The sequence below is a fragment of the Carettochelys insculpta genome, chromosome 1, assembly GCF_033958435.1.
Source record: "Carettochelys insculpta isolate YL-2023 chromosome 1, ASM3395843v1, whole genome shotgun sequence".
NCBI classification, from domain to species: domain Eukaryota; kingdom Metazoa; phylum Chordata; order Testudines; family Carettochelyidae; genus Carettochelys; species Carettochelys insculpta.
The window spans coordinates 120,307,805-120,327,071 of record NC_134137.1 but is presented as its reverse complement, the minus strand read 5'-3'; the positions used below and the strand labels follow the sequence as shown (position 1 = coordinate 120,327,071).

The window sequence follows — 19,267 nt, the reverse complement described above, 5'->3', positions numbered from 1 at the left end:
AATACAACAGTCTTCTTCATGCTTATGTCAAGAGAAAACACCTTGCAGGATCTGGACAGAGAATCCATCAGTGACTGTAGCATGTCTTCATCATGAGCAATGAGAGCTGTATCATATGTGAAGAGGAATTCCCTAATGAGGAATTTCTTGACCTTACTTTTGGCCTTGAGTCTTGCCAGGTTGTAGAGAGAGACATCTAATCTTGTGTGGAGAAATACACCACTACGTGGAGTTTTGAAAACACACAATTTAGTAGAACTGAGAAGAATAAGCCAAAGAGGATGGGGCAAGAACACACTCTTTTTTGACTTCTCTGTTTATTGCAACAGTTCTGATGTAGATCCATCATATTGCATTGTTGCTATCATGTTTTCATGAAAGGATGTATGAGATTAAGTAGGGTCGGTGGGTAGGCAATCTTAATACTCTGTATAGTCCTGATCTACTAACTGTGTCAAACGCCTTTAAGTCCACAAATGCTATGAATAACAGCTTTCCTTGTTCTCTGCATTTTTCCTGTAGTTATCAAAGTGAGAAAATCATGTCCATTGTTGACCTGCCAGCCCTGAAGCCACATTGTGTTTCTGGATACACTCGATCTGCGAGTTTTTGCAGGCATTTGAGACTGACATAGGCAAATGGTTTTCCTGTGATGCTCAGTAATAAGATGCCACTGTAGTTGTGGCAGTCACCCTTGTCTTTGTTTTTATAGAGAGTGATGATGTTTGCATCCTTCATGTCATGTGGGACATCTCCTGCTCTCCAACATTTTAGGAGTAAATCATAGAGGAAGAGGAAGAGCACAGCTTTGTTTGCCTTCAGGACTTCAGCTAGGATTCTGTCCTTTCCTGGCGCTTTTACATTGGAGAGTTCCTCCTCCATAGGCTCTGCATCTGCACCTAGCTCAGGCATTTCTGGAAGAGTTGGGATGAGGTTGTCAAGTTCATGCTGTGTTGTTCACTCATGGGAATAAAGATTTGAGTAGTGTTCCTCCCATCCTGACATTTGCAGCTTTTTGTTTGTGATCACCTGTCCATTTAAAGGTTTCAGTGGGGCGATTCTGGCATTGTTTGGTCCAAATGCTTTCTTGAATCCATCATACGTGGTTGTCTGGTTGCCCAAATCATATGCCTTTTGCATATTAGAACACAGATCAGCCCAATAGTTGTTCGCACACAGCCTGGATTCTCTCTGAAGAACAGATCTTGTATGTCAAAATTGATCTCTTGTGCTCTGAGATAGGTTCTTTATGTTATTTGGAAAGGGATTTAGGAGTCAACAGTGTGAGGCTGTTGCAAAAAAAGCAAACATGATTCTGGGATGCATTAACAGGAGTGTTGTGAGCAAGACAGGAGAAGTCATTCTTCCATCTACTCAGGGCTGATTAGGCCTCAATTGGAGTATTGTGTCCAGTTGTGGGCACCACATTTCAAGAAAGATGTGGAGAAACTGGAGAAGGTCCAGAGAAGAGCAAGAATGATGAAAGGTCTAGAGAATATGAGCTATGAGGGAAGAACTGGGCTTATTTAGTTTATGAAAGAGAAGACTTAAAGGGGACATGATAGTGGTTTTCAAGCACTTAAAAGAGGGTTACGAGGACAAGGGGAAAAATTATTCTCCTTGGCCTCTGAGGATAGGACAAAGAGCAATGGGCTTAATCTGTAGGAAGGGAGGTTGAGGTTGAACATTAGGGAAAACTTCCTGTCAGGGAGGGTTAAACACTGGAATAAATTGCCTAGAGAGGTTGTGGAATCTCCATCACTGGAGATATTTAAGAGTAGGTTAGATATACATCTATCGGGGATGGTTTAGAAAGTACCTGGTCCTGCCGTGAGGGAAGGGGACTGGACTTGATGACCTCAAGGTCCCTTCCAGTTCTAAAGTTCTATGATTCTATGAAGACTTGGATAGGCAAAGAAGACTTGAGACTTCAGATATAGCACAACTATTATTTCTACAAATCACTACTTTTTTCAAAAAACTCCAGCTAAATTATTTCAGGAAACACCATAGACTTACAAGTTCTTCCCAAGATTTAAAACACGACTGATTTAATTAGGCTTGACTCATCAGGATTTTTCTGCAGTAATCAATAACAAATCTGGGAAATAACAGATGATTATAAATTTTGGATATGTGGCAGACCAACCTACTTAACACATTGTGCTTCTGTAGGCCTGCTGGCTTCCTTTCATAATGAGTAAAGACCACAAAGATCAGAGGCAGCAACGAAGGGTCCTGTGGCACCTTATAGACTAACAGAAAAGTTTTGAGCATGAGCTTTCGTGAGCACAGACTCACTTCATCAGATGCTGCTATGAGTCTGTGCTCACGAAAGCTCATGCTCAAAACTTTTCTGTTAGTCTATAAGGTGCCACAGGACCCTTTGTTGCTGTTACAGATCCAGACTAACACGGCTACCCCTCCGATACTAAAGATCAGAGGGTAAAAAGAACCAACAGAAAACCTATACACACAAGCTCCTCCCTGTGCCTGATTGCGTATCCAACATTAGGCAGTTAAAATGACAGGTAACCACAATATTTCCAGTCAAGGCTGATTTTTTTTCTCTCCTTCTCCTAGGTAAACAAACAAGCATTCACAGAAACACAGTGGAAACTTGCTAATTAGAGAGCCACCAGTGACTGGAAGATCTATTATGAATTAATGAGCTACCATTATGAATTAAGTTTTGCATATTAGCAAACAAACAAGTGAAACTGCAATTTCCTTTCTTCTTATTTTACAATGTATCCGAAAATCCATCCCTTCCCTTGCTTCCTGCACACCAAAATTTTTGTCCAGGCCTTGATGGTTTCATGTCCATGCACTATAATCCCCTTTAACCTTTGAAAACAGGTCAAACAAAATTACAAACTCCTGGATTTTTGTCAAATAAAAATGTACAAAAAAATATAATTTTTCAGCATTTGAGTTTAAAACCATTATATAATGATCAATGTTATTCAATTGGAATGTTGCTGTCTTACAATGCCCAGTAAATACATAGTCAAATTGTCTTTTTTAAAGAACTACCTGCATTCCTTTATTTTCAAGGTAGTACTGGTTTTAAAAAAAATCCCTATTTTTAGAACAATATGTTAAATGCCCCCAAATAAACAGAGAGAAAAGAACCATCAAGTCTTTGCCCATAATTGTTATTTTTATGTTCTTGACGTTCACACCCAAAGCAGACTGCTAGCTCCCCAGAATGCTCCCTGCTAATAACCCCAAAGAAAGCCAATGAAAACTGCAGACCACTTCTAGCGACGTGCATTTTGTAGGCCTAATTCTGCAAACAGCAGAGCCCTGCAAAAATGCTGATGTCTGCCTTATACATGCATATATGGATGCAGAAGTCTGTGGGACATGTTTGTAGACTAGATGCAGATACAATTTTGCAGGTCTACAGGGCCGTAGCATTGAGTTCCACACACATCCAAGTAGAAACTCAACCGTTTCAATTTCATACAGGAGTCTTCCTGTGTCGTGCATCTTGCCAGAATAGGCTCTTTGTTTTGGAATGCTGCAGTTACTGAAATTCATAAATATTTCTATTTTATGTACCGTAAAACACACAAGCTGTTAAAAAAACATGAAGGAAAGCAGCTGAAAACTGGGCCATGATTAAAAAACAAAATGGAAATGTAGGAAAGAAGGAAACAGGTCAGATATGATGTTTACCTCTTCCATCAATGTTCTTTCATTATTTTAAACAACAGTTTCAAAATCTCTGGCTATCATGTAAATATAACAGTCAAATGTGAATGGCATGTGAAGCGATACTTTGTTGCTCACCCAGGTTTGACTCTGATAATTAACTGAGATAATAAATATTGTGACATTGTTACCTATTACACTGCAGACCACAGCATGCAAAGAAGAAAACTGATATTACTATGAGTATCTGAATAATCTAATGAGCATACTATCTCATGTAGTATACAGAACCAGCAGAGACTGGAAGAATATCACAGTTAATAGTCTTTCCCCTTTGTCCTTCCGACTCCTGCCAAAAAGCATTCGTCCACAGCCCTTAACGTGACTAGCATTAGCTAGAACCCCACTCCTGCTAGTGCTCCACGGACCACCTGAAAGCTGGGGAGACACTGATCTGGAATACGGCAAACACATTAGGAACAGAACAATGATCTAATCAGTAGCCACGCCGAAAATACGCACTGAAAATCCCATTTACGTTTAACTGACAATGAAAATTCCAAGCAATCAGTATTAGGGTTTATCATTTTCCCAGTTTTATAGAAAACAAGAAACCTTTTTCTTACTTGGTAGAGATCTTCAAGATTGTATTTAATAGAGGTGCTACTTTGTATAGCTCTCACTGCTTCATCAAGCTTCTGCCATGTATCCTGAGTGTAATTATCAGGCAGTTTAGGTCTTTCTGTAAAATCAGATACAAGTAAGTGGAAAACTGAAGCCCCAGCATAAGCTGTAGTTTTTAATACTATTAGAATAATTTAATAAAGTGATAGACAGATTAGACTTCATATTTTAAACTTGATTTAAAAAAATTAAAGAGTATTTCCAGTACCATGTAACTTAGCAAAAGCAACTAAGTGCTGTTTTTATTTGTGAATGCTGCATACAAAAGCCCTGCTCCTACAAGTTGTTTTACATGGGCTGCCCCTCTGCACGTGCACAGATCCCCAATAAAATACATCTGTCAGACAGAGGTGCTTGCATGATACTTGCGTTAAGAATAGCCAAGGATACAATTTCAAAATGTACAAAGAACCAAACAAGTCCTGCAATTTAAGGTTTTTTTTTAATATAATAAATTTTAATTAAACATTCCAAACACTAGCAAATGAATGTGATCTACTGTAGTATTTTTGACGCTGCTCTAATTAGTTTCAACACCAGTGGGTTTTTCTGCGCTGATACTTGCAGGTACTGAGTTCCGGCACCTCAGAAGCCCCAGCATTGGGATTGGCACAGTTCAACACTATCTAATCTAGATTTATTTTCAATATATCTTGTTTAAAGAGTAACTGACCACCAAACCATTGCCATAGATTATCTCTAACTGCAAATGAGCAGCACCTCAGGGAAGTTTATGCAATAATAAAATTTAGTTTTTAAGTTGCCACTGAACTTCTTGCTGTTTTTACACTGTATGTAATAGGAATTTCATCACATAACATATATCTAATTACAGAACATGCTCTTAACTGAAACATTAGAAAGACTGCAGCACAAACTGGAGTCTGTGTGGAAACTAACAAGAAGTCCTATAGCACCTTATAGACTAAAACATATTTTGGAGCATAAGCTTTCATGGGCAAAGACCGACTATGGAAACTGTATCACTTAGTTGAAATGTGGAAAGGGAATATACTGAAGCAGTACAGGAGCCAGACCCTGGACTTTTAGACAGAAGTATTGGGCTCTATTGCCAACTACTCCACTGACGTGCTGCGTGACCATCGTCAAATCACTGCACTTTTTATGCCTGGTTTCCCCCATGTGCAGAACAGCAGCGATCAAGCGCAGCGATGCTGAAACCACAGGTGATGGGAGTGCTCTGGCATCCCTGGGCTATACGCAGGAACAACCAAACATGCTCAGGTGTTGTTCCAGGACCTTTGCTGAGCTCGGCCTGGCTTCAGGGGTGAGATAGGAGGGCGCCTGGGGTCAGAACGTCATGGTCTGTAAGTACTGAACTAACTTCCTGCGGACTGGCGGCTCAGGCCCCGCCGCCAAGGGAGGGGCTGGCGAGGCCCCGGGCGCAGGCTCGCGGAGGGCGGGCCCCTGGGGCTGCTGAGAGCCCGCTAAGGCTTTGTCACAGCCACTTCCCACAGCGACCCCAGCCCAGCCCCGAGGTCTAGGGGCGGGCGGAACAGGCGCCGCGCCGATGTCACAGGAGCTGCGCCGGCGGCTGCCCCCAAGCGGGCGCCTGGCGCATGGGGAGCTCGGGCTGGAAGCGGGCTCCGGGCTCCACAGCACCCCGCGTCCCGCCTGTCACGGGGGGCAGCGGCACAACACAGGCAGCCCCGTGGCACCTCAGGGGCTACCTAACGCGTCACCGGTCGCCGCCGCCGCAGCAGCCAGGGCCCCGCCCCGCCGGGCTGCGGGCGGCACAGCGGGACAGGCCCGGCCCGAGGGGTTGAGGGGGGACACACGGGACACTTCAGCCGCCGCCCGCTCCCGGCCCCGGCCCACCTCTGAAGTTCTTGATGACGAGTTTCTTGGCGGCGGCGGCCCCGGGCCGGGCTCCCGCGGCGGCCGCCAGCGCGACGGGCTTGCTGAGCCCGTTGGTGTGTCCCACCAGCGCCGACAGGTGCGGCTTCTTCTGCGGCTCACCCGCCATGGCCGCCCCGCCGGGCCCGAGCGGCTGCGGCGCTGTCCGGCGGCGACTCACCGCCAGCCCGGCCTGCCCCCGCGGCGCCCTGGCTCCGGGGCCCCCTCAACCCCGCCCCGCGGAGAGGGAGAGCGAGAGGGGGACGGGCCGTCACCCGCCCCGGCCGCAGCCGCCTCCGCCGCGGAGCACAAGATGGCTCCCGAGGCGAGGCGGCGCGGCGGGCGCTGCCGGGGGCGATTGAAGCGCCGGCGGAGCGGAGCGGCCCGGCCGGGCCGGACTCGACCCCCCTCTGGGGTGGGGAGAGCGGCCCCCCTCCTCCCCGGGCCTGGGGGCGGCTCGCGTGGCTCCCCGAGAGGCTGGGCGGGCGGGGGCCAAGGTGAGCTGCGGGGGGGGGAGGGACCCGTGACTCCCCGGGGCCCTTCTGCGGGGGGCAGCCCCGTTATTCAGCAGGGGTGAGGGAAGGATACCGAGGAGCCGCAAGTTCTTCAGGCGACCCCAGCTGCCCTCAGCGCCCCGCTGTGGGCGGATGAATTGCGGGAGGTTTCATCGCATAAGGTCATCTTTCAACAACCTTTGGAGCCATCCCTATGCCATATCCCTCCAGAGGTCACCCAGTCCAGTCCCCAGCCCTCCTCCCCAGCAGCACCCTGACCAGTTTTCTTTTTTTGTTAAATCTGTTTGCCCCAGATCCATGAATGGGCCCCTTAAGGATTGAGCTCATAACCCTGAGCTGATGCTCAAATCACTGAGCTATCCCTCCTCTCTAGTCTTAGAGACCCCAGGCCAGCAGTGGAGGGTGGGCATCCCTAAACTGAGCGTGGGTTGCTGCCTTGCCTTGTTATTTTGCTCTTAAGCTAACGCAGTTGAAAATCCCTGCTTTTGCCAAGCAAGGCTTTGTCTTCTCTTTAAAAAGGGGGTAGTTTTCACACCTTGAAAGGTATCTGGAGATCTCTTCCTGGATATAATATTCTGGTGGAGACAAGGCACTGTATTACCTTTATGTAGCCAGAGGCTGATTACAGTTTTCTGGGGCAGTGGGCCAGAGAGAGTGGGGGGCCCTTACCACTTCTACCTGCATTCTGCCCCTCCCCTCCATGCTGTTGCCCTCAGGGAAATGTGGTCGGGGCATAGGAGCTTGCCCCACTTCACCTGGAGGTCCTGCTGGAGAACAAACAGGAGCACCAACTGGGGAAAGCAGGCCAAGCTTCAGTACTCAGACCCTACTCCCTGTCAGCAGCACCGGGCAGAAGGAGTGACTGGGAATACCCATTTTTCTGGTGCCCTCTATTTGGCCAGAGCCCCTGGAAATGAGCCCCATTGGCTCAGTGGCTAATCTGCCACTTTCTGTCACTGAGGTCAGTTTAGGAGGGAGGGCTAGTGCTGCCCGTGAGGGGCTACAATCAAGGTAGAATCCACCAGCAGCTTGTTTCTACCCAGTTTTAATGTCAAGACAGATATTTCGGGTGGTTATGTAACATCACACATCTTCCTGTGAATGAAACAGGTCAAGACCAAAAAGTTCATACCTTTCAGCCTCTTAAAGGCAAAGCCCAACATGTCGCAGCATTTCTAGTGTCCTCTTTTCAGCACAAAATACATTGTGGTTATCAGAGAGCTAAATAGTCCCTCTGACAAGAAGTGCCCAGGACTTCAGTGGGGCTACAGTTACACTGAGGTTTCTATTTTGTAATAATGTCCTGAAATAGAAACCCGGTGGTCAAACTGCACTGGAAATAGCAGGGCTATTTCAAGCACAGTATTTTGTTTTTGCTACCCCTCATTGTGAGAGGGATAGCGGGAAGTTCAAAATAGGCACTTATTTCAAACTTTGGTGATGTGTGGCCAGCACCAAGTTCGAAATAAGTTACCTTGAAATAACTTACGAAATTTTCCACAATGCAAATTGCGTAAGTTGTTTTTAGATAGGGCTACAGTGTAGCCTCAGCCTAGCCGTTTTTTTTCTTGTTTTGTTTTGTTTTGCTTTGCTTTGCTTTGTTTTTAATTTCCAACTCTTGCTATGGTTGCAACAGCTTCAACAATGGTAAATATCATAGGAGCACAGGTAGAGACCAACCTATGTTTTAACCATCATGTCATCTGAATCTACTCAGAGCAGGTCGAGAGAGTAGTGTTTAAAATCAGTACTACCAATGGGTGGCAGGTGAACCTCTGCTTTGGGAAGGCAAGCCTGTTGGCCCCACCACTCCCCCACCTCAAGGACCTGCCCCGGCATACTGGAGCCCCAAAGCCTCCTCCCCATAAAGGAAAAGCCCTGAAGGGGCCCTCTGGACTGGAGGAGCCCTAGCCTGCCCACCCCAGCCACAATGGACTAAGCTGCCCTCAACTCTAGGCCAAGCTGCTCTCCTGAGTATTGGGCTGGCCCCAGTGCTTGGTTGAGCCAGCAGCCTCTCCAGTCACCAGGCTGGCCCTTGTGCTGGTTTAAGCCACCAGTCCCCCATGAGTACCAGGCCAGCAGCAGCACTGCCAGAGGGAGGCTGGGCCAAGCTGGAAGCCCCTTCAAATGCCAGTTTCTCCCACCTTGAAGGTCCTTCCACTCCATTGAGCCAACAGCAAGTCCATAGGCTTGCTGCATCCCTTCTCACTCATTACCTGTGTCAAGCTGTAGATGCAGCAGCTGTACATTAGAAATGTTAAAAACTAAATCACGCACACAAACACAATAGCAGGAGGGATGCAATGAGCACTGGGGAACTTCATGGTTGGAGGAGGCAGGAGAGTTCTAAGGGAAAGAGATATCAGAGAGGTAGCTGTGTTAGTCTGTATCTTCAAGAATAACAAGAAGTCCTGTGGCATCTTATAGACAAACAGATATTTTGGAGCATTAGCTTTCATGGGCAAAGACCCGCTTTGTCAGATGCATGACTCATGCATCTGACGAAGTGGGTCTTTGCCCACGAAAGCTTATGCTCCAAAATATTTGTTAGTCTATAAGGGACAGAGAGGAATTGCAACCAGTTGTCTGGCAGGGGGATGGGCAGGAGCACGAGGGAAGGCAATGCCTTTTTCTCTGGCAGGAGTATGGATCGAGGAGTATAATAGGGCAGGGAAGGTATAATTGCTCAATAGTAACTACATGGGTGGAAGCAGTCAATTGCTAAGATCTCAGATGAACTCACACAGGATAATGATAAAGGACAAGTATCACCTGTGGGTGAAATCTTATCACAAAATAATCACTCTACATCTGACTTAACGGTCCTCACCCTCAAAGGAAACATGCATGGCACTTTCAGAAAGGAGCCTGGGAGTTTAAACTATGCTTGAGACTAAAAATATTGGATGAAGTGGAGCCACAGCCCCTATGGGCTACATCTGCACTAGAAGCATCTGTCCACAGAAGTTACTATCAGAAGAGATGTTCCAACAAAATTTCTGTCTCCATATAAAAGCAGATCAATCTTTTGACTGGCTCTGTCGGCAAAAGGGTCCCCCGGAGCATCTACATAGCTTTTTTGTTGACAAAATGCATTTTGTGGGTAGATGCTCTGCAAGTTTTGTAGACAAAACCCCGGTTTTGTCTACAAAACTCTCTAATGTAGATATAAGCTAGGTATGTTACAACAATGTGTAATCCACTAATCTGATCACTAAAACATGTAAATTTACAACAGTACACCATTATACAACATCTAATGGTATACTTTGTGTAATTTTTTAAAGACAATTTTTATTAGTTTAGGAAAGATACATAATACTAAGGACCGGTGTCAAGCTGTAGATGCAGCAGCTGTGCATTAGAAATGTTAAAAACTAAATCACTCACACAAGCACAATAGCACTTCTATTTTATTAAACTAAGGCTGTGTCTTCAAGTGCTGCTTCTTCCAGAAGCAGCATGGCAATAAGCTATCCAAATGATGCTAATGAGGCACAGATGTAAATTTCCCGTGCCTCATTAACATATGGGCACGTGATTCAGAGATCAGAAAAAGCTCTTCCGGACTCCAAAATATACGTGCAGACGCATGGCTCATGGGGATCTTCCGGAAGGGTTTTCAGCCTCAAGGAAGAAGGGGCTTCAGGAAGAAGGGTTTTCTTCCAGAAGGCCCCTGCGGGCCATGTATCTGCATATGTATTTTGGAGTCCGGAAGACCTTCTTCCAGACTCCGAATCACGTGCCCCTATGCTAATGAGACACATGAAATTTATATCCATGCCTTATTAGCATCTTCCGGACAGCTCATTACCATGCTGCTTCTGGAAGAAGCGGCATGTGAAGACACAGCCTAAATGGAAAATGTTAATGTTTCATATTTGCAGTTGCAACAGTCTCTTGAGTTGCTACTTGGTGGCTATCCTTACACTCTTCCTTTTTAAAAGTTTATTAACTCTAACAGACGTATCCTCAGAACACTAAATGTACAGTGTCTTTCAAACTTCTACAACTAGTTCTCATCTTCCTCACACTCACTGTAATTTTGATTCATAAATTGAAACAGAAGCACGAGTTTCCTGCTCTTTCATCTCCCAGTTTATTCACTTGTGCGTAATACCAAACAATGGCAATATTCTCTCTGGCTGCAGAGGAAGCTACTACTCTGATAAATTGGCTTAGTAACTGAATGAACTCTGTTTCAAGGTGTATGACTAATGATTCCCACCAACTGAGAGGAGCAGCTTTGTTTAAAATATCATCAGTAAATATTTATTGATTATATGGTTTTGCTCCAGCTCTGAAATTTATTATACCTGGCATAACTGGGTAGTATTTTGAAATACCCATGCCATGGCTAAGCATCATCTTCAGAAGTTAGATATCCCCTTTTATATCTGGGATTAAAATCATTCACAAGAAAATGAGGTGAAGTTGGTATTTGATCCATTTGCTTCTTCACTGTCTATAGTTCAAATTTCTGGTGAGGTATTTCTTTTGTCAATGTCTCTTAGGCTATGTCTCCACTAGCACCCCCCTTTTGAAAGGGGGATGCTAATGAGACACATTGGGATATGCTAACGAGATGCTGCAATGAATATGCAATGCCTCGTTAGCATAATGGCGGCCACAGCACTTCAAAAGTGCTGCTTTCAATTGTGCATGGCTTGTGTACACAGGCTCCTTTTTGAAAGGACCCCACAGATGTTGAAATACCCTTCTGCAATGTCTGCGGGGTCCTTTCAAAAAGGACCCCATGTAGATAAGCTGCATGTGATGGAATTCTGCACTTTTGAAGTGCTGCGGCCGCTGTTAATCTAATGAGGCACTGCAATGAATATGCGTATCCCGATGTGTCTCATTAGCATCCCCCCTTCACAAGGGTGGCGCTAGTGTAGTATATACGGTCTTAATGTGCTTTCCACATTTCAACAGCATCAGCAATGCAGCTGTAATTTCTCTGAAGTTTGTTGTAGGCAATGGATATAGGCTTCAGTATACCTAGCATATCCTCAAAATTTCTCCTTAATCCAATGTTCGATACTTTGCATGAGATACTTTCATATATGTAATTATGGTTTTGTTCAAACATTTTATGAGAATTGGGCAATTTTTAATAAATTGTTAAAACAATTAACCTCAGAATTCCATCAAACAGTTTGAGGGTGAATTTGTTTGGATTGTCCTGCTCTCTTCAATAAAGCTGAAGTAAAATGGTTGTTACAGAAGTATTTTGTGACTTATACAACGTTTTCTTTTATTCCTGGAGAAGACGTACTTAAATCTTTCACTAAAGATGCACTAAATGGGAACTGTGGCCATATGCTATTGAGAAGCATATTTTCATTCAATTCTTCTAAGTACAGTCATACTCCGAGATACGCCCATTTGGGCTATGAAATCAGATTTACAAGCAGCTTGATTTAAAACTACTTCACCTTATGAGGCATTTCCTTGAATTTACGAGTGCCTCAGCGGGACGCGGACACCCTGCAGTGGGAGAAAGGCCGCTGTATCTTGCCCGGCACATCTCTCCACAGCACCCGTTGGCGGTTTCCTGGAGCCCCCGGCCCAGCCTTTACCTGTGGCTGATCGGGGTCTCCGCCTCGGCACTGCAGCAGCAGCGCACCCCAGTTCAGCCAGCGGCCACGAGCTCCCAGGCGCTCCTGGGAGACGTGGCTGCTAGGCGCGCAGCCTATCCCGGCCCCTCCCCTGCCACTCGCCCCCTGGACGGCTAGGGGGCTGCCGCCACCTGACCTGCACGGCTGTGCCTCGGGCACCGCTCACCGCCTGACTGCGGTTTCCCGGAGCCCCCAGTCCGGCCTTTACTTGTGGCTGGTCTGGGTCTCCACCTCAGCGCTGCAGCAGCGGCATGCCCCAGCTCAGCTGGTGGCCACGGGCTTCCAGACACTCCAGGGAGACGTGGCTGCTGGGTGCGCAGCCCACCCCGGCCCTGCCCCTGCCGCTCACCCCCTGGGCGGCTAGGGGGCCGCCGCCGCCAGCTCTGCACAGCTGTGCCTCGGGTGCCACTTGCCGCCTGGCTGTGGTTTCCCAGAGCCCCCAGCCCAGCCTTTACCTGTGGCTGGTCTGGGTCTCCGCCTCGGCACTGCAACAGCAGCGTGCTCCAGCCCAGCTGGCGGCCGTGGGCTCTCAGGTGCTCCCTGGGAGATGTGGCTGCTGGGTGCGCAGCCCATCCTGGCTCCGCCCCTGCCGCTCACCCCCAGGGCGGCTAGGGGGCCGCTGCCGCCAGCTCTGCGCAGCTGTGCCTTGGCCACTGCCAGTGGGGCCTCTCTGCCACGCAGCCCCACATGAGTCTCCAGCCCCGGATGCAGCTGTCCGGCTTTGCGCCCCCCTCTCAGGCGCTCTTTGATTTCCATTCCCCTGTCTCTGCACCTGGGACAGACCCCAGCCGCCAACTCTGCTCCCCAGGCTGCACTACCAGAAGGATTTTTCTGAGCTTCACAGTTGTATAGTTGGTGCGTGTTGCATTCAGTTCTCCTCTCAGAGTACTCATGGTTGGTAGTTTATAGCAATGATAATCTCGTGCATCATGTCCCCTAAAATGAAGAAAGTGCTAATAAAAAGAAGTAATGAGCTAGAAAAGCCAAAAAAAGACACAAATATGTCTAAGTGTAAAACCTCTAAGTGTAAAATTGTGATAAAGCGTATTGATGAAGGAGAGCATAACAAAGATGTGATGCAGGCATGCAGGCACTCCATTTATCTTCATCTACTATGCATATTATCTACATGCAACAGGAAAAATATTGAAAACTGATGAGGCTACTGTTGGTGGTGCAAGTTTAACAATGTTGTCTTTGAGTAGGCACCCCATTATGCAGAAACTTGAGACACTTGTTGCAATGGATAGAGAATTCGGTGAAACGCCACATGACTCTCAGCTTTCTTCTCGTAAGAGAAAAGGCACTATCGTTGTTTGAGCGATTGAAGGCACAGGCAATTGAGGAGGGTGATGAGACGGCCAAGGATTTGAACTTTAAAGGCAGTAATGGATGGTTCAACCGTTTCAGGAAGAGGGGACTCTTGCATAGCCTCAGGTGAGGCAGCATCCGCCGATTTTACAGGAGGCAGTGCTTTTCCTGAAAAGCTGAAGAAAATTATCCAAGAAGGCAGCTACACTAACAAGCAGATTTTCAATATGGAGTGGACTGGCTTGTTTTGGAAGCGAACGATGTCTCGTACCTACATCTCCGAAGACGAAAAGCAAACCAAAGGACATACAGCCTCTAAATACAGGTTAACATTGTTGCTTGGTGGCAACGCTGAGGGTGACGTAAAGGTCAAACCTTTGCTCATATACCATTTGGAAAATCCACGGGCTTTGAAAGGTGTCAGTAAGATAAGCCTTCCAGTGATTTGGCATTCAAATAGAAGTGCATGGGTGACTCAACAAGTGTTTCTAGACTACATGCAGTTACTTTTGTCCTTTCGTTGAAAAATATTGCAAAGAAAGTAACCTAGACAACAAAGCATTTTCAATCTTCGACAATGCTCCAGGCCATCCAGCAACAATTCTTGATTACGGTAGCAATGTTCAGGTTGTATTTTTGCCTCCAAACACAACATCTTCGATACAGCCGATGGACCAAGGTGTCATTGCTACATTTAAGTCGTACTATATGCAGCTTGCGATGAAGTATCTCGATGGTTTGGACAAGAGTGACATGGTCACGGTCAGGGAATTATGGAAAAATTACAACATAAAAATGGCCATTGAAAACATAGCAACTGCTTGGGACAAAGTGACAGCGAACACTGTGAATGCTGTTTGGAAAAACTTCTTCATGAGGCTGTGCATGTCTTTCAAGGTTTTGAATCCATAAATAAGATGATCTGTGATTACATTGTACAGCTGATAGCAAAAGCAGGTTTTGACAAGGTCGACATTGAAGATGTGCAAGAGGTGTTGGAGTCTCACTCTGAAGACCGGATAGATGACGAGCTAATTCAACAAGAAGAAGAGAGATTGAAGGAGAAGGCTGAACATTTGAAAGAAGGGAAATTTGACAAAGAGGAAGAACCAGTAAAAGAATTTGGCACGAAACAGTTATGCAATTTGTTCTCCATTTTCGATAGTGCTTGTGCTTTGTTGGATGAAAACTTTTGCAATTTTGAAAGAGCTCGAAAAGCTAGAATTCTCATGAGAGACTTGATTGAATGTTACAAACCATGTATGATACAAAGGTTCAAGAAGGCAAGCAGACAAGTATTTTATTGTTTCTTCTTCCAGCCATCCCTGCTACTGCTGCTGCTGGCAATTCTGCCGCTTCTGAGCCTCAGCCTTCAACCTCTGGCATCTCCCATCCTCCCATTACAATGGAAGAGGAAGAAGATGACATTGACGATCCAGAAATTATGGAGTGTGAAGAACTCAGCCACTCTTCATCCTCCTCACCTTTGCCTTCATTTTCTACTCCATTCACACCAATGCCACCATCACCAACCAATGAACAACAGTGACTCTCCTCGCAGTCTCCCTCACCTCATCTTACCTCCTTTTCACACGATGTCAACTTGTTTGCTGAGTATGATATCAGTTGCATTGTTTTCATTGATTTCTTTTGTCTTTACTGTTCTGTTCTTTTTTGAGTTAAAGGTTGAATTACGTAAACATTGAGTATCATATGTATGTTTTGTTTGTGAGCGTAGTCTTAAGTGTACGGTGCGTAATAGCTACGAAAGAGCTTAACGAGAGCAGGTAAACAGTCATATTATAGAGTAATTAATGAAGGGAAAATGCCTTGATAGGTTGTGTTATGATAACTAAAGTTAACTATTGAAATAATTGTGTTCATTTTAATGGGATTTGGTGGTGTTTTAGCATAAATGGGTGTAAATTTTGGGGCTCAGGAACGTATAAAAATTTTTCCCATTGAAATTAATGGTAATTACGTTTTTGACTGACAAGAATTTGCCCTAAGAGGAGTTTTTCAAGAACGAATTATCCTCATAAGGTGGGGGAAGACTGTATCTTTTCTTCTTTGCCATGTTTGCAGCATTACGGCTGCATCTACACTATATTACTCTTTCCAAAGAGGAATACAAATGAGGGAAATTGAAAATGCAAATGAAGTGCTGAATTACAGATCTTGGGCTTCATTTGCATAATCTCTTTCGATTGTATTTTTGGAAGAGTTTTTTTTAGGAAAAAAATGTAGTGAAGCTCAGGTTCTTTTGGAAAAAATCAACTTTCAAAAGTATTCTTCCTATTTTGTCTCAGTCTTGAAGACAATGTCTTAACTAACTCCTCTGACATGCTTGGCCAAGGTTCACCACAACATCATAAGAAAAAACTACCCTATCCACTTTGTGTCTTTCTTTGCACATGTTACATTTTAATCTGGTATGACACAACTTGAAAGCCCAAACTTTTCAAGAAGTAAGAGTTGGTAGTTAGACTGGACGGAGTAGAGCCAGTTATTCACTTTTATGAGACTGCAAGTGTATGTGTAGCATGTTTGTGATCAGATTTGATTATAACTTCTGTAGGGTGAAAATCCCAAGTTCCTGATGCATATTATGGTTTGTGTTAAGACCTTTCACTTTATGCCCAAATTTCATAGTCTGGTATAAGACCTAACTAACTCATAACATGTATCATGGTTTACAAAGACAGCTAGGGTGAGAAGGAACTTACAAGCAAGGCCATAGCTTTCTCATAGTCTGATAAAAGAGATAATAACCCCAGCAACTGTGTTCCAAGGCCAAGTCCAGAGGCTGTAAGACAAGCCTGAGCTGCCAGTGATGAGATACCCTCCTCCCTTTCAGTATTCTCTACAAGACATTTCCCTAGTTCACTAACCAGGGCCCCAAATACAAGAACAATGTGTTACAAATAAGTGACGCTTCTTATGTACTCGTTGTTTTATTTTAACTCCTTCAGATATGGACCCAATTGAACAAAGGCATCATTACTCCCATGGATAGATAAGTGGGACTACAATCAATGTATATGTTGTTTAAACAGATGACTGAAGAAAAAAACTACCTGTGTATTGTCTAAAATGTTGCATGTAAATTACAGGTGGAGTCGTTCTGTAGCCTTTTAAATTATTGGCTTATTGTGCTCATCATGTCTTGCTGCTAGCACTTATCCAGGGGCTTGGGACCTCTCACCCTGTCGTTTTTCACTGCCCATTGATATCCTATAGAATCACTTGTAAGCTATTGCTTGACAGTGCTTCACTGAGCCTAGCCTGACCGGCAAGGTGGCACTCTGCCAGTGCTGTGTGTAATAAACCCTCCTGCTCGATTCTACATATTGTCCAGACTATGTTCCTACAACTTATTTAAAATTAGTGTATTAGTACATGAGTATACTATTATTTTAAAAGTAAAAAATCCAGTTTAAAAAATACTGTTTTTATTCACCCACATCCTAGGCCAGTCCACCAGAGCAATCTCAGTTAATCAGCTGAATGATGTACTTTTAATAGTTTAAATGATTAACTTTTTATACTCAATATTTAAATCCCTAGTTAGTAGGCCACTTCACCTTGAATGGTCCCTAGGAATACATACTATTTATGCTGAACAATCTGTTTCATGTTGTATCTAGCTGTGGCACTGAGCACATTCCCCACACGTGAAGAAAAGCTCTGTGTAAATCAAAAGCTTGTCTGTCTCAATATGTTCAAATATATACAATATATTCAACTTGATTTATAATTATATGGTAAAAATGGTAAAGTAAGCAATGATTCAGTAATCCTGTGCTGTGTCACTTTTGTCTTGTCTGCCTTTGAAAATGGCGTTTTTAACTTAGGTGAAACTTGGGGCATGCACAAGACAAACCAAGAAGTCCTGTGGTACATAGTAGACTAACAGATATTTTGGAGCATAAACTTTTGTGGACAAAGACCCACTTTGTCAGATGCATTGGTCTTTGCCCGTGAAAGCTTATGCTCCAAAAAATCTTAGTCTGTAAATTACCACACAACTTATTGTTTTTCCAGATGCAGACTAACACAGCTACCCCAGTGATACAGGACAAACCAGACTCCTGAAAGGGGTACAATAATCTGGCAAAAAAATTATAACCAATTTAGCCACCTTCAATTTCCTAGGACCAGTATGGTTAGAATAATGTTTACAGGCACCTTGGAACAATGTTAAGAGGTGGTGTACTGAAAAGTGTGAACCTGGAATATGATAGAAATAATATTTTGATTATTAATTCAAACCAGGTCAGGGTGTTGCCACACCCTTGGTTGTATACAACTATTAAAAACAATACCACGCAGGGTTTTGTCGCACACGCACAGTAGGATGGTCTACAACACAAACCTCAGCATTTTGTGTTTTGAACAACAGTGGTACAGGACAGGCTTTAGTCCCCAGTAAGAGCAAAGGACGAGAGCAGCCAGTCCGAGGAGTCAGCTGCCCTTCCAGTCGCTCACGGTAGCTTCAGGCGCTCAGACGTGCACTCCCAGAAGCACTAGGCACGCACAGTGGCCCTAGTGCTAAAGAGCGCTGCCTCCCCTCTACCCAGCTGCCCGCAGAACGCTATGTCCAGCTAAGACGCATACCGCTCCCCCTCCTCAGGCGCATTCACTCCACTCTGGCGGGGGAACGAGAGGTGGGGGTAGGGGGCGGGGTTTCCCGACGAGTCACGTGGGTGGCTGTGCCCGGTCCGCGTCACGTGTCCCGCGCGATGCTGGCGTGCCGCCGTGCGGGAGGCGGAAGCAGGAAGCGGTTGCCCCGCTCACGTGGTGAGGTGGGAGCTGAGCTGTGAGATCTGTTGGTAGGTGCGGGGATGAACCGAGCACTGGGATCCTGCCTCCCCACCCCCTCCGCCCTCCTCGTTGCTGTGGCAGGGCCGGGCCTCACCGCCTGTGCCCGGCTCTGCTCGGGGGAAAGAGGGAGGGGTTGGCCGGCGGAGGCTGCTCCCCGCTCAGTGAGCCGGTGGAAGCCCCGCGGTGGGTCACGGGGAGGGTGGTTAAATTTGGTAATGCCATTTCGCGGTGACACTTGTTTCCTTGGCAGCTCAGGACGCGACTCGCTCTTGATCGCCCGCATTTGCTGGTCTGCCCATGGCGCACATCACCATCAATCAGTATTTGCAACAGGTAAGTGGGTTTCCTGTGCCGCCACTAGTCCCTGTTCATGAAAAGGCAACCGAGAGCAAGTGAAATAATTAGGGCAGCTTCTGCTACTTAGGAAAGCAAAGCAGCATTTATAGGGAACTTTGAAAAGCAGAGGCTGCTATAAACACATGGACCACAGGTCTGTGATGGGATCTTTCCGCATGCGCTCAAGCATCTTTAGAAAGCCCTGTTGACGTCAGTGGGCATGCCTATGCTGCAGCTGAGAGTGACCTCCTCTCCTGTCCCTTGCCCCCTAGCCGACAGGCTTGCACTAGTTCAGCTCAAGCTTGCATGCTAAAAATAATAACGTGAATGAGGAAGCACAGGGGCTAGCTCAAGCTTTCAGCCGCTTGTCTGATTTGGGCGGATGGGGCATGCTCAAGTCTGTGCTGGGCTCACACTTTCCGTACTGCTGTTTTTACTGTGTTATCTGAAGCCTTGCTA

General features: G+C 45.7%; 2 protein-coding genes across 6 annotated transcripts in view; one reads left to right on the top strand and one right to left on the bottom strand.

Moving 5' to 3' along the window:
• Nucleotides 1-6,574, bottom strand: part of CUL4A (cullin 4A) — a 75,611-nt gene extending 69,037 nt beyond the window's left edge. Inside the window, exons 1-2 of one of the 3 annotated variants that reach the window (XM_074990702.1) lie at nucleotides 6,184-6,574; nucleotides 4,287-4,402 (exon numbers count right to left, since the gene is read on the bottom strand). In XM_074990702.1, the coding sequence (XP_074846803.1) occupies nucleotides 4,287-4,402; nucleotides 6,184-6,331 (264 nt within the window). In that variant the 5' untranslated portion in view covers nucleotides 6,332-6,574. The remainder of the gene's footprint in view (nucleotides 1-4,286; nucleotides 4,403-6,183) is intronic. The other 2 variants (XM_074990711.1, XM_074990692.1) reach the window with 2 other exon arrangements.
• Nucleotides 5,573-19,267, top strand: part of PCID2 (PCI domain containing 2) — a 35,582-nt gene continuing 21,887 nt past the window's right edge. The window contains exons 1-2 of one of the 3 annotated variants that reach the window (XM_074990736.1): nucleotides 5,573-5,672; nucleotides 18,723-18,805. In XM_074990736.1, the coding sequence (XP_074846837.1) occupies nucleotides 18,770-18,805 (36 nt within the window). In that variant the 5' untranslated portion in view covers nucleotides 5,573-5,672; nucleotides 18,723-18,769. Of the gene's footprint in view, nucleotides 5,673-18,418; nucleotides 18,481-18,518; nucleotides 18,806-19,267 lie in introns of those variants that run through there. The other 2 variants (XM_074990735.1, XM_074990725.1) reach the window with 2 other exon arrangements.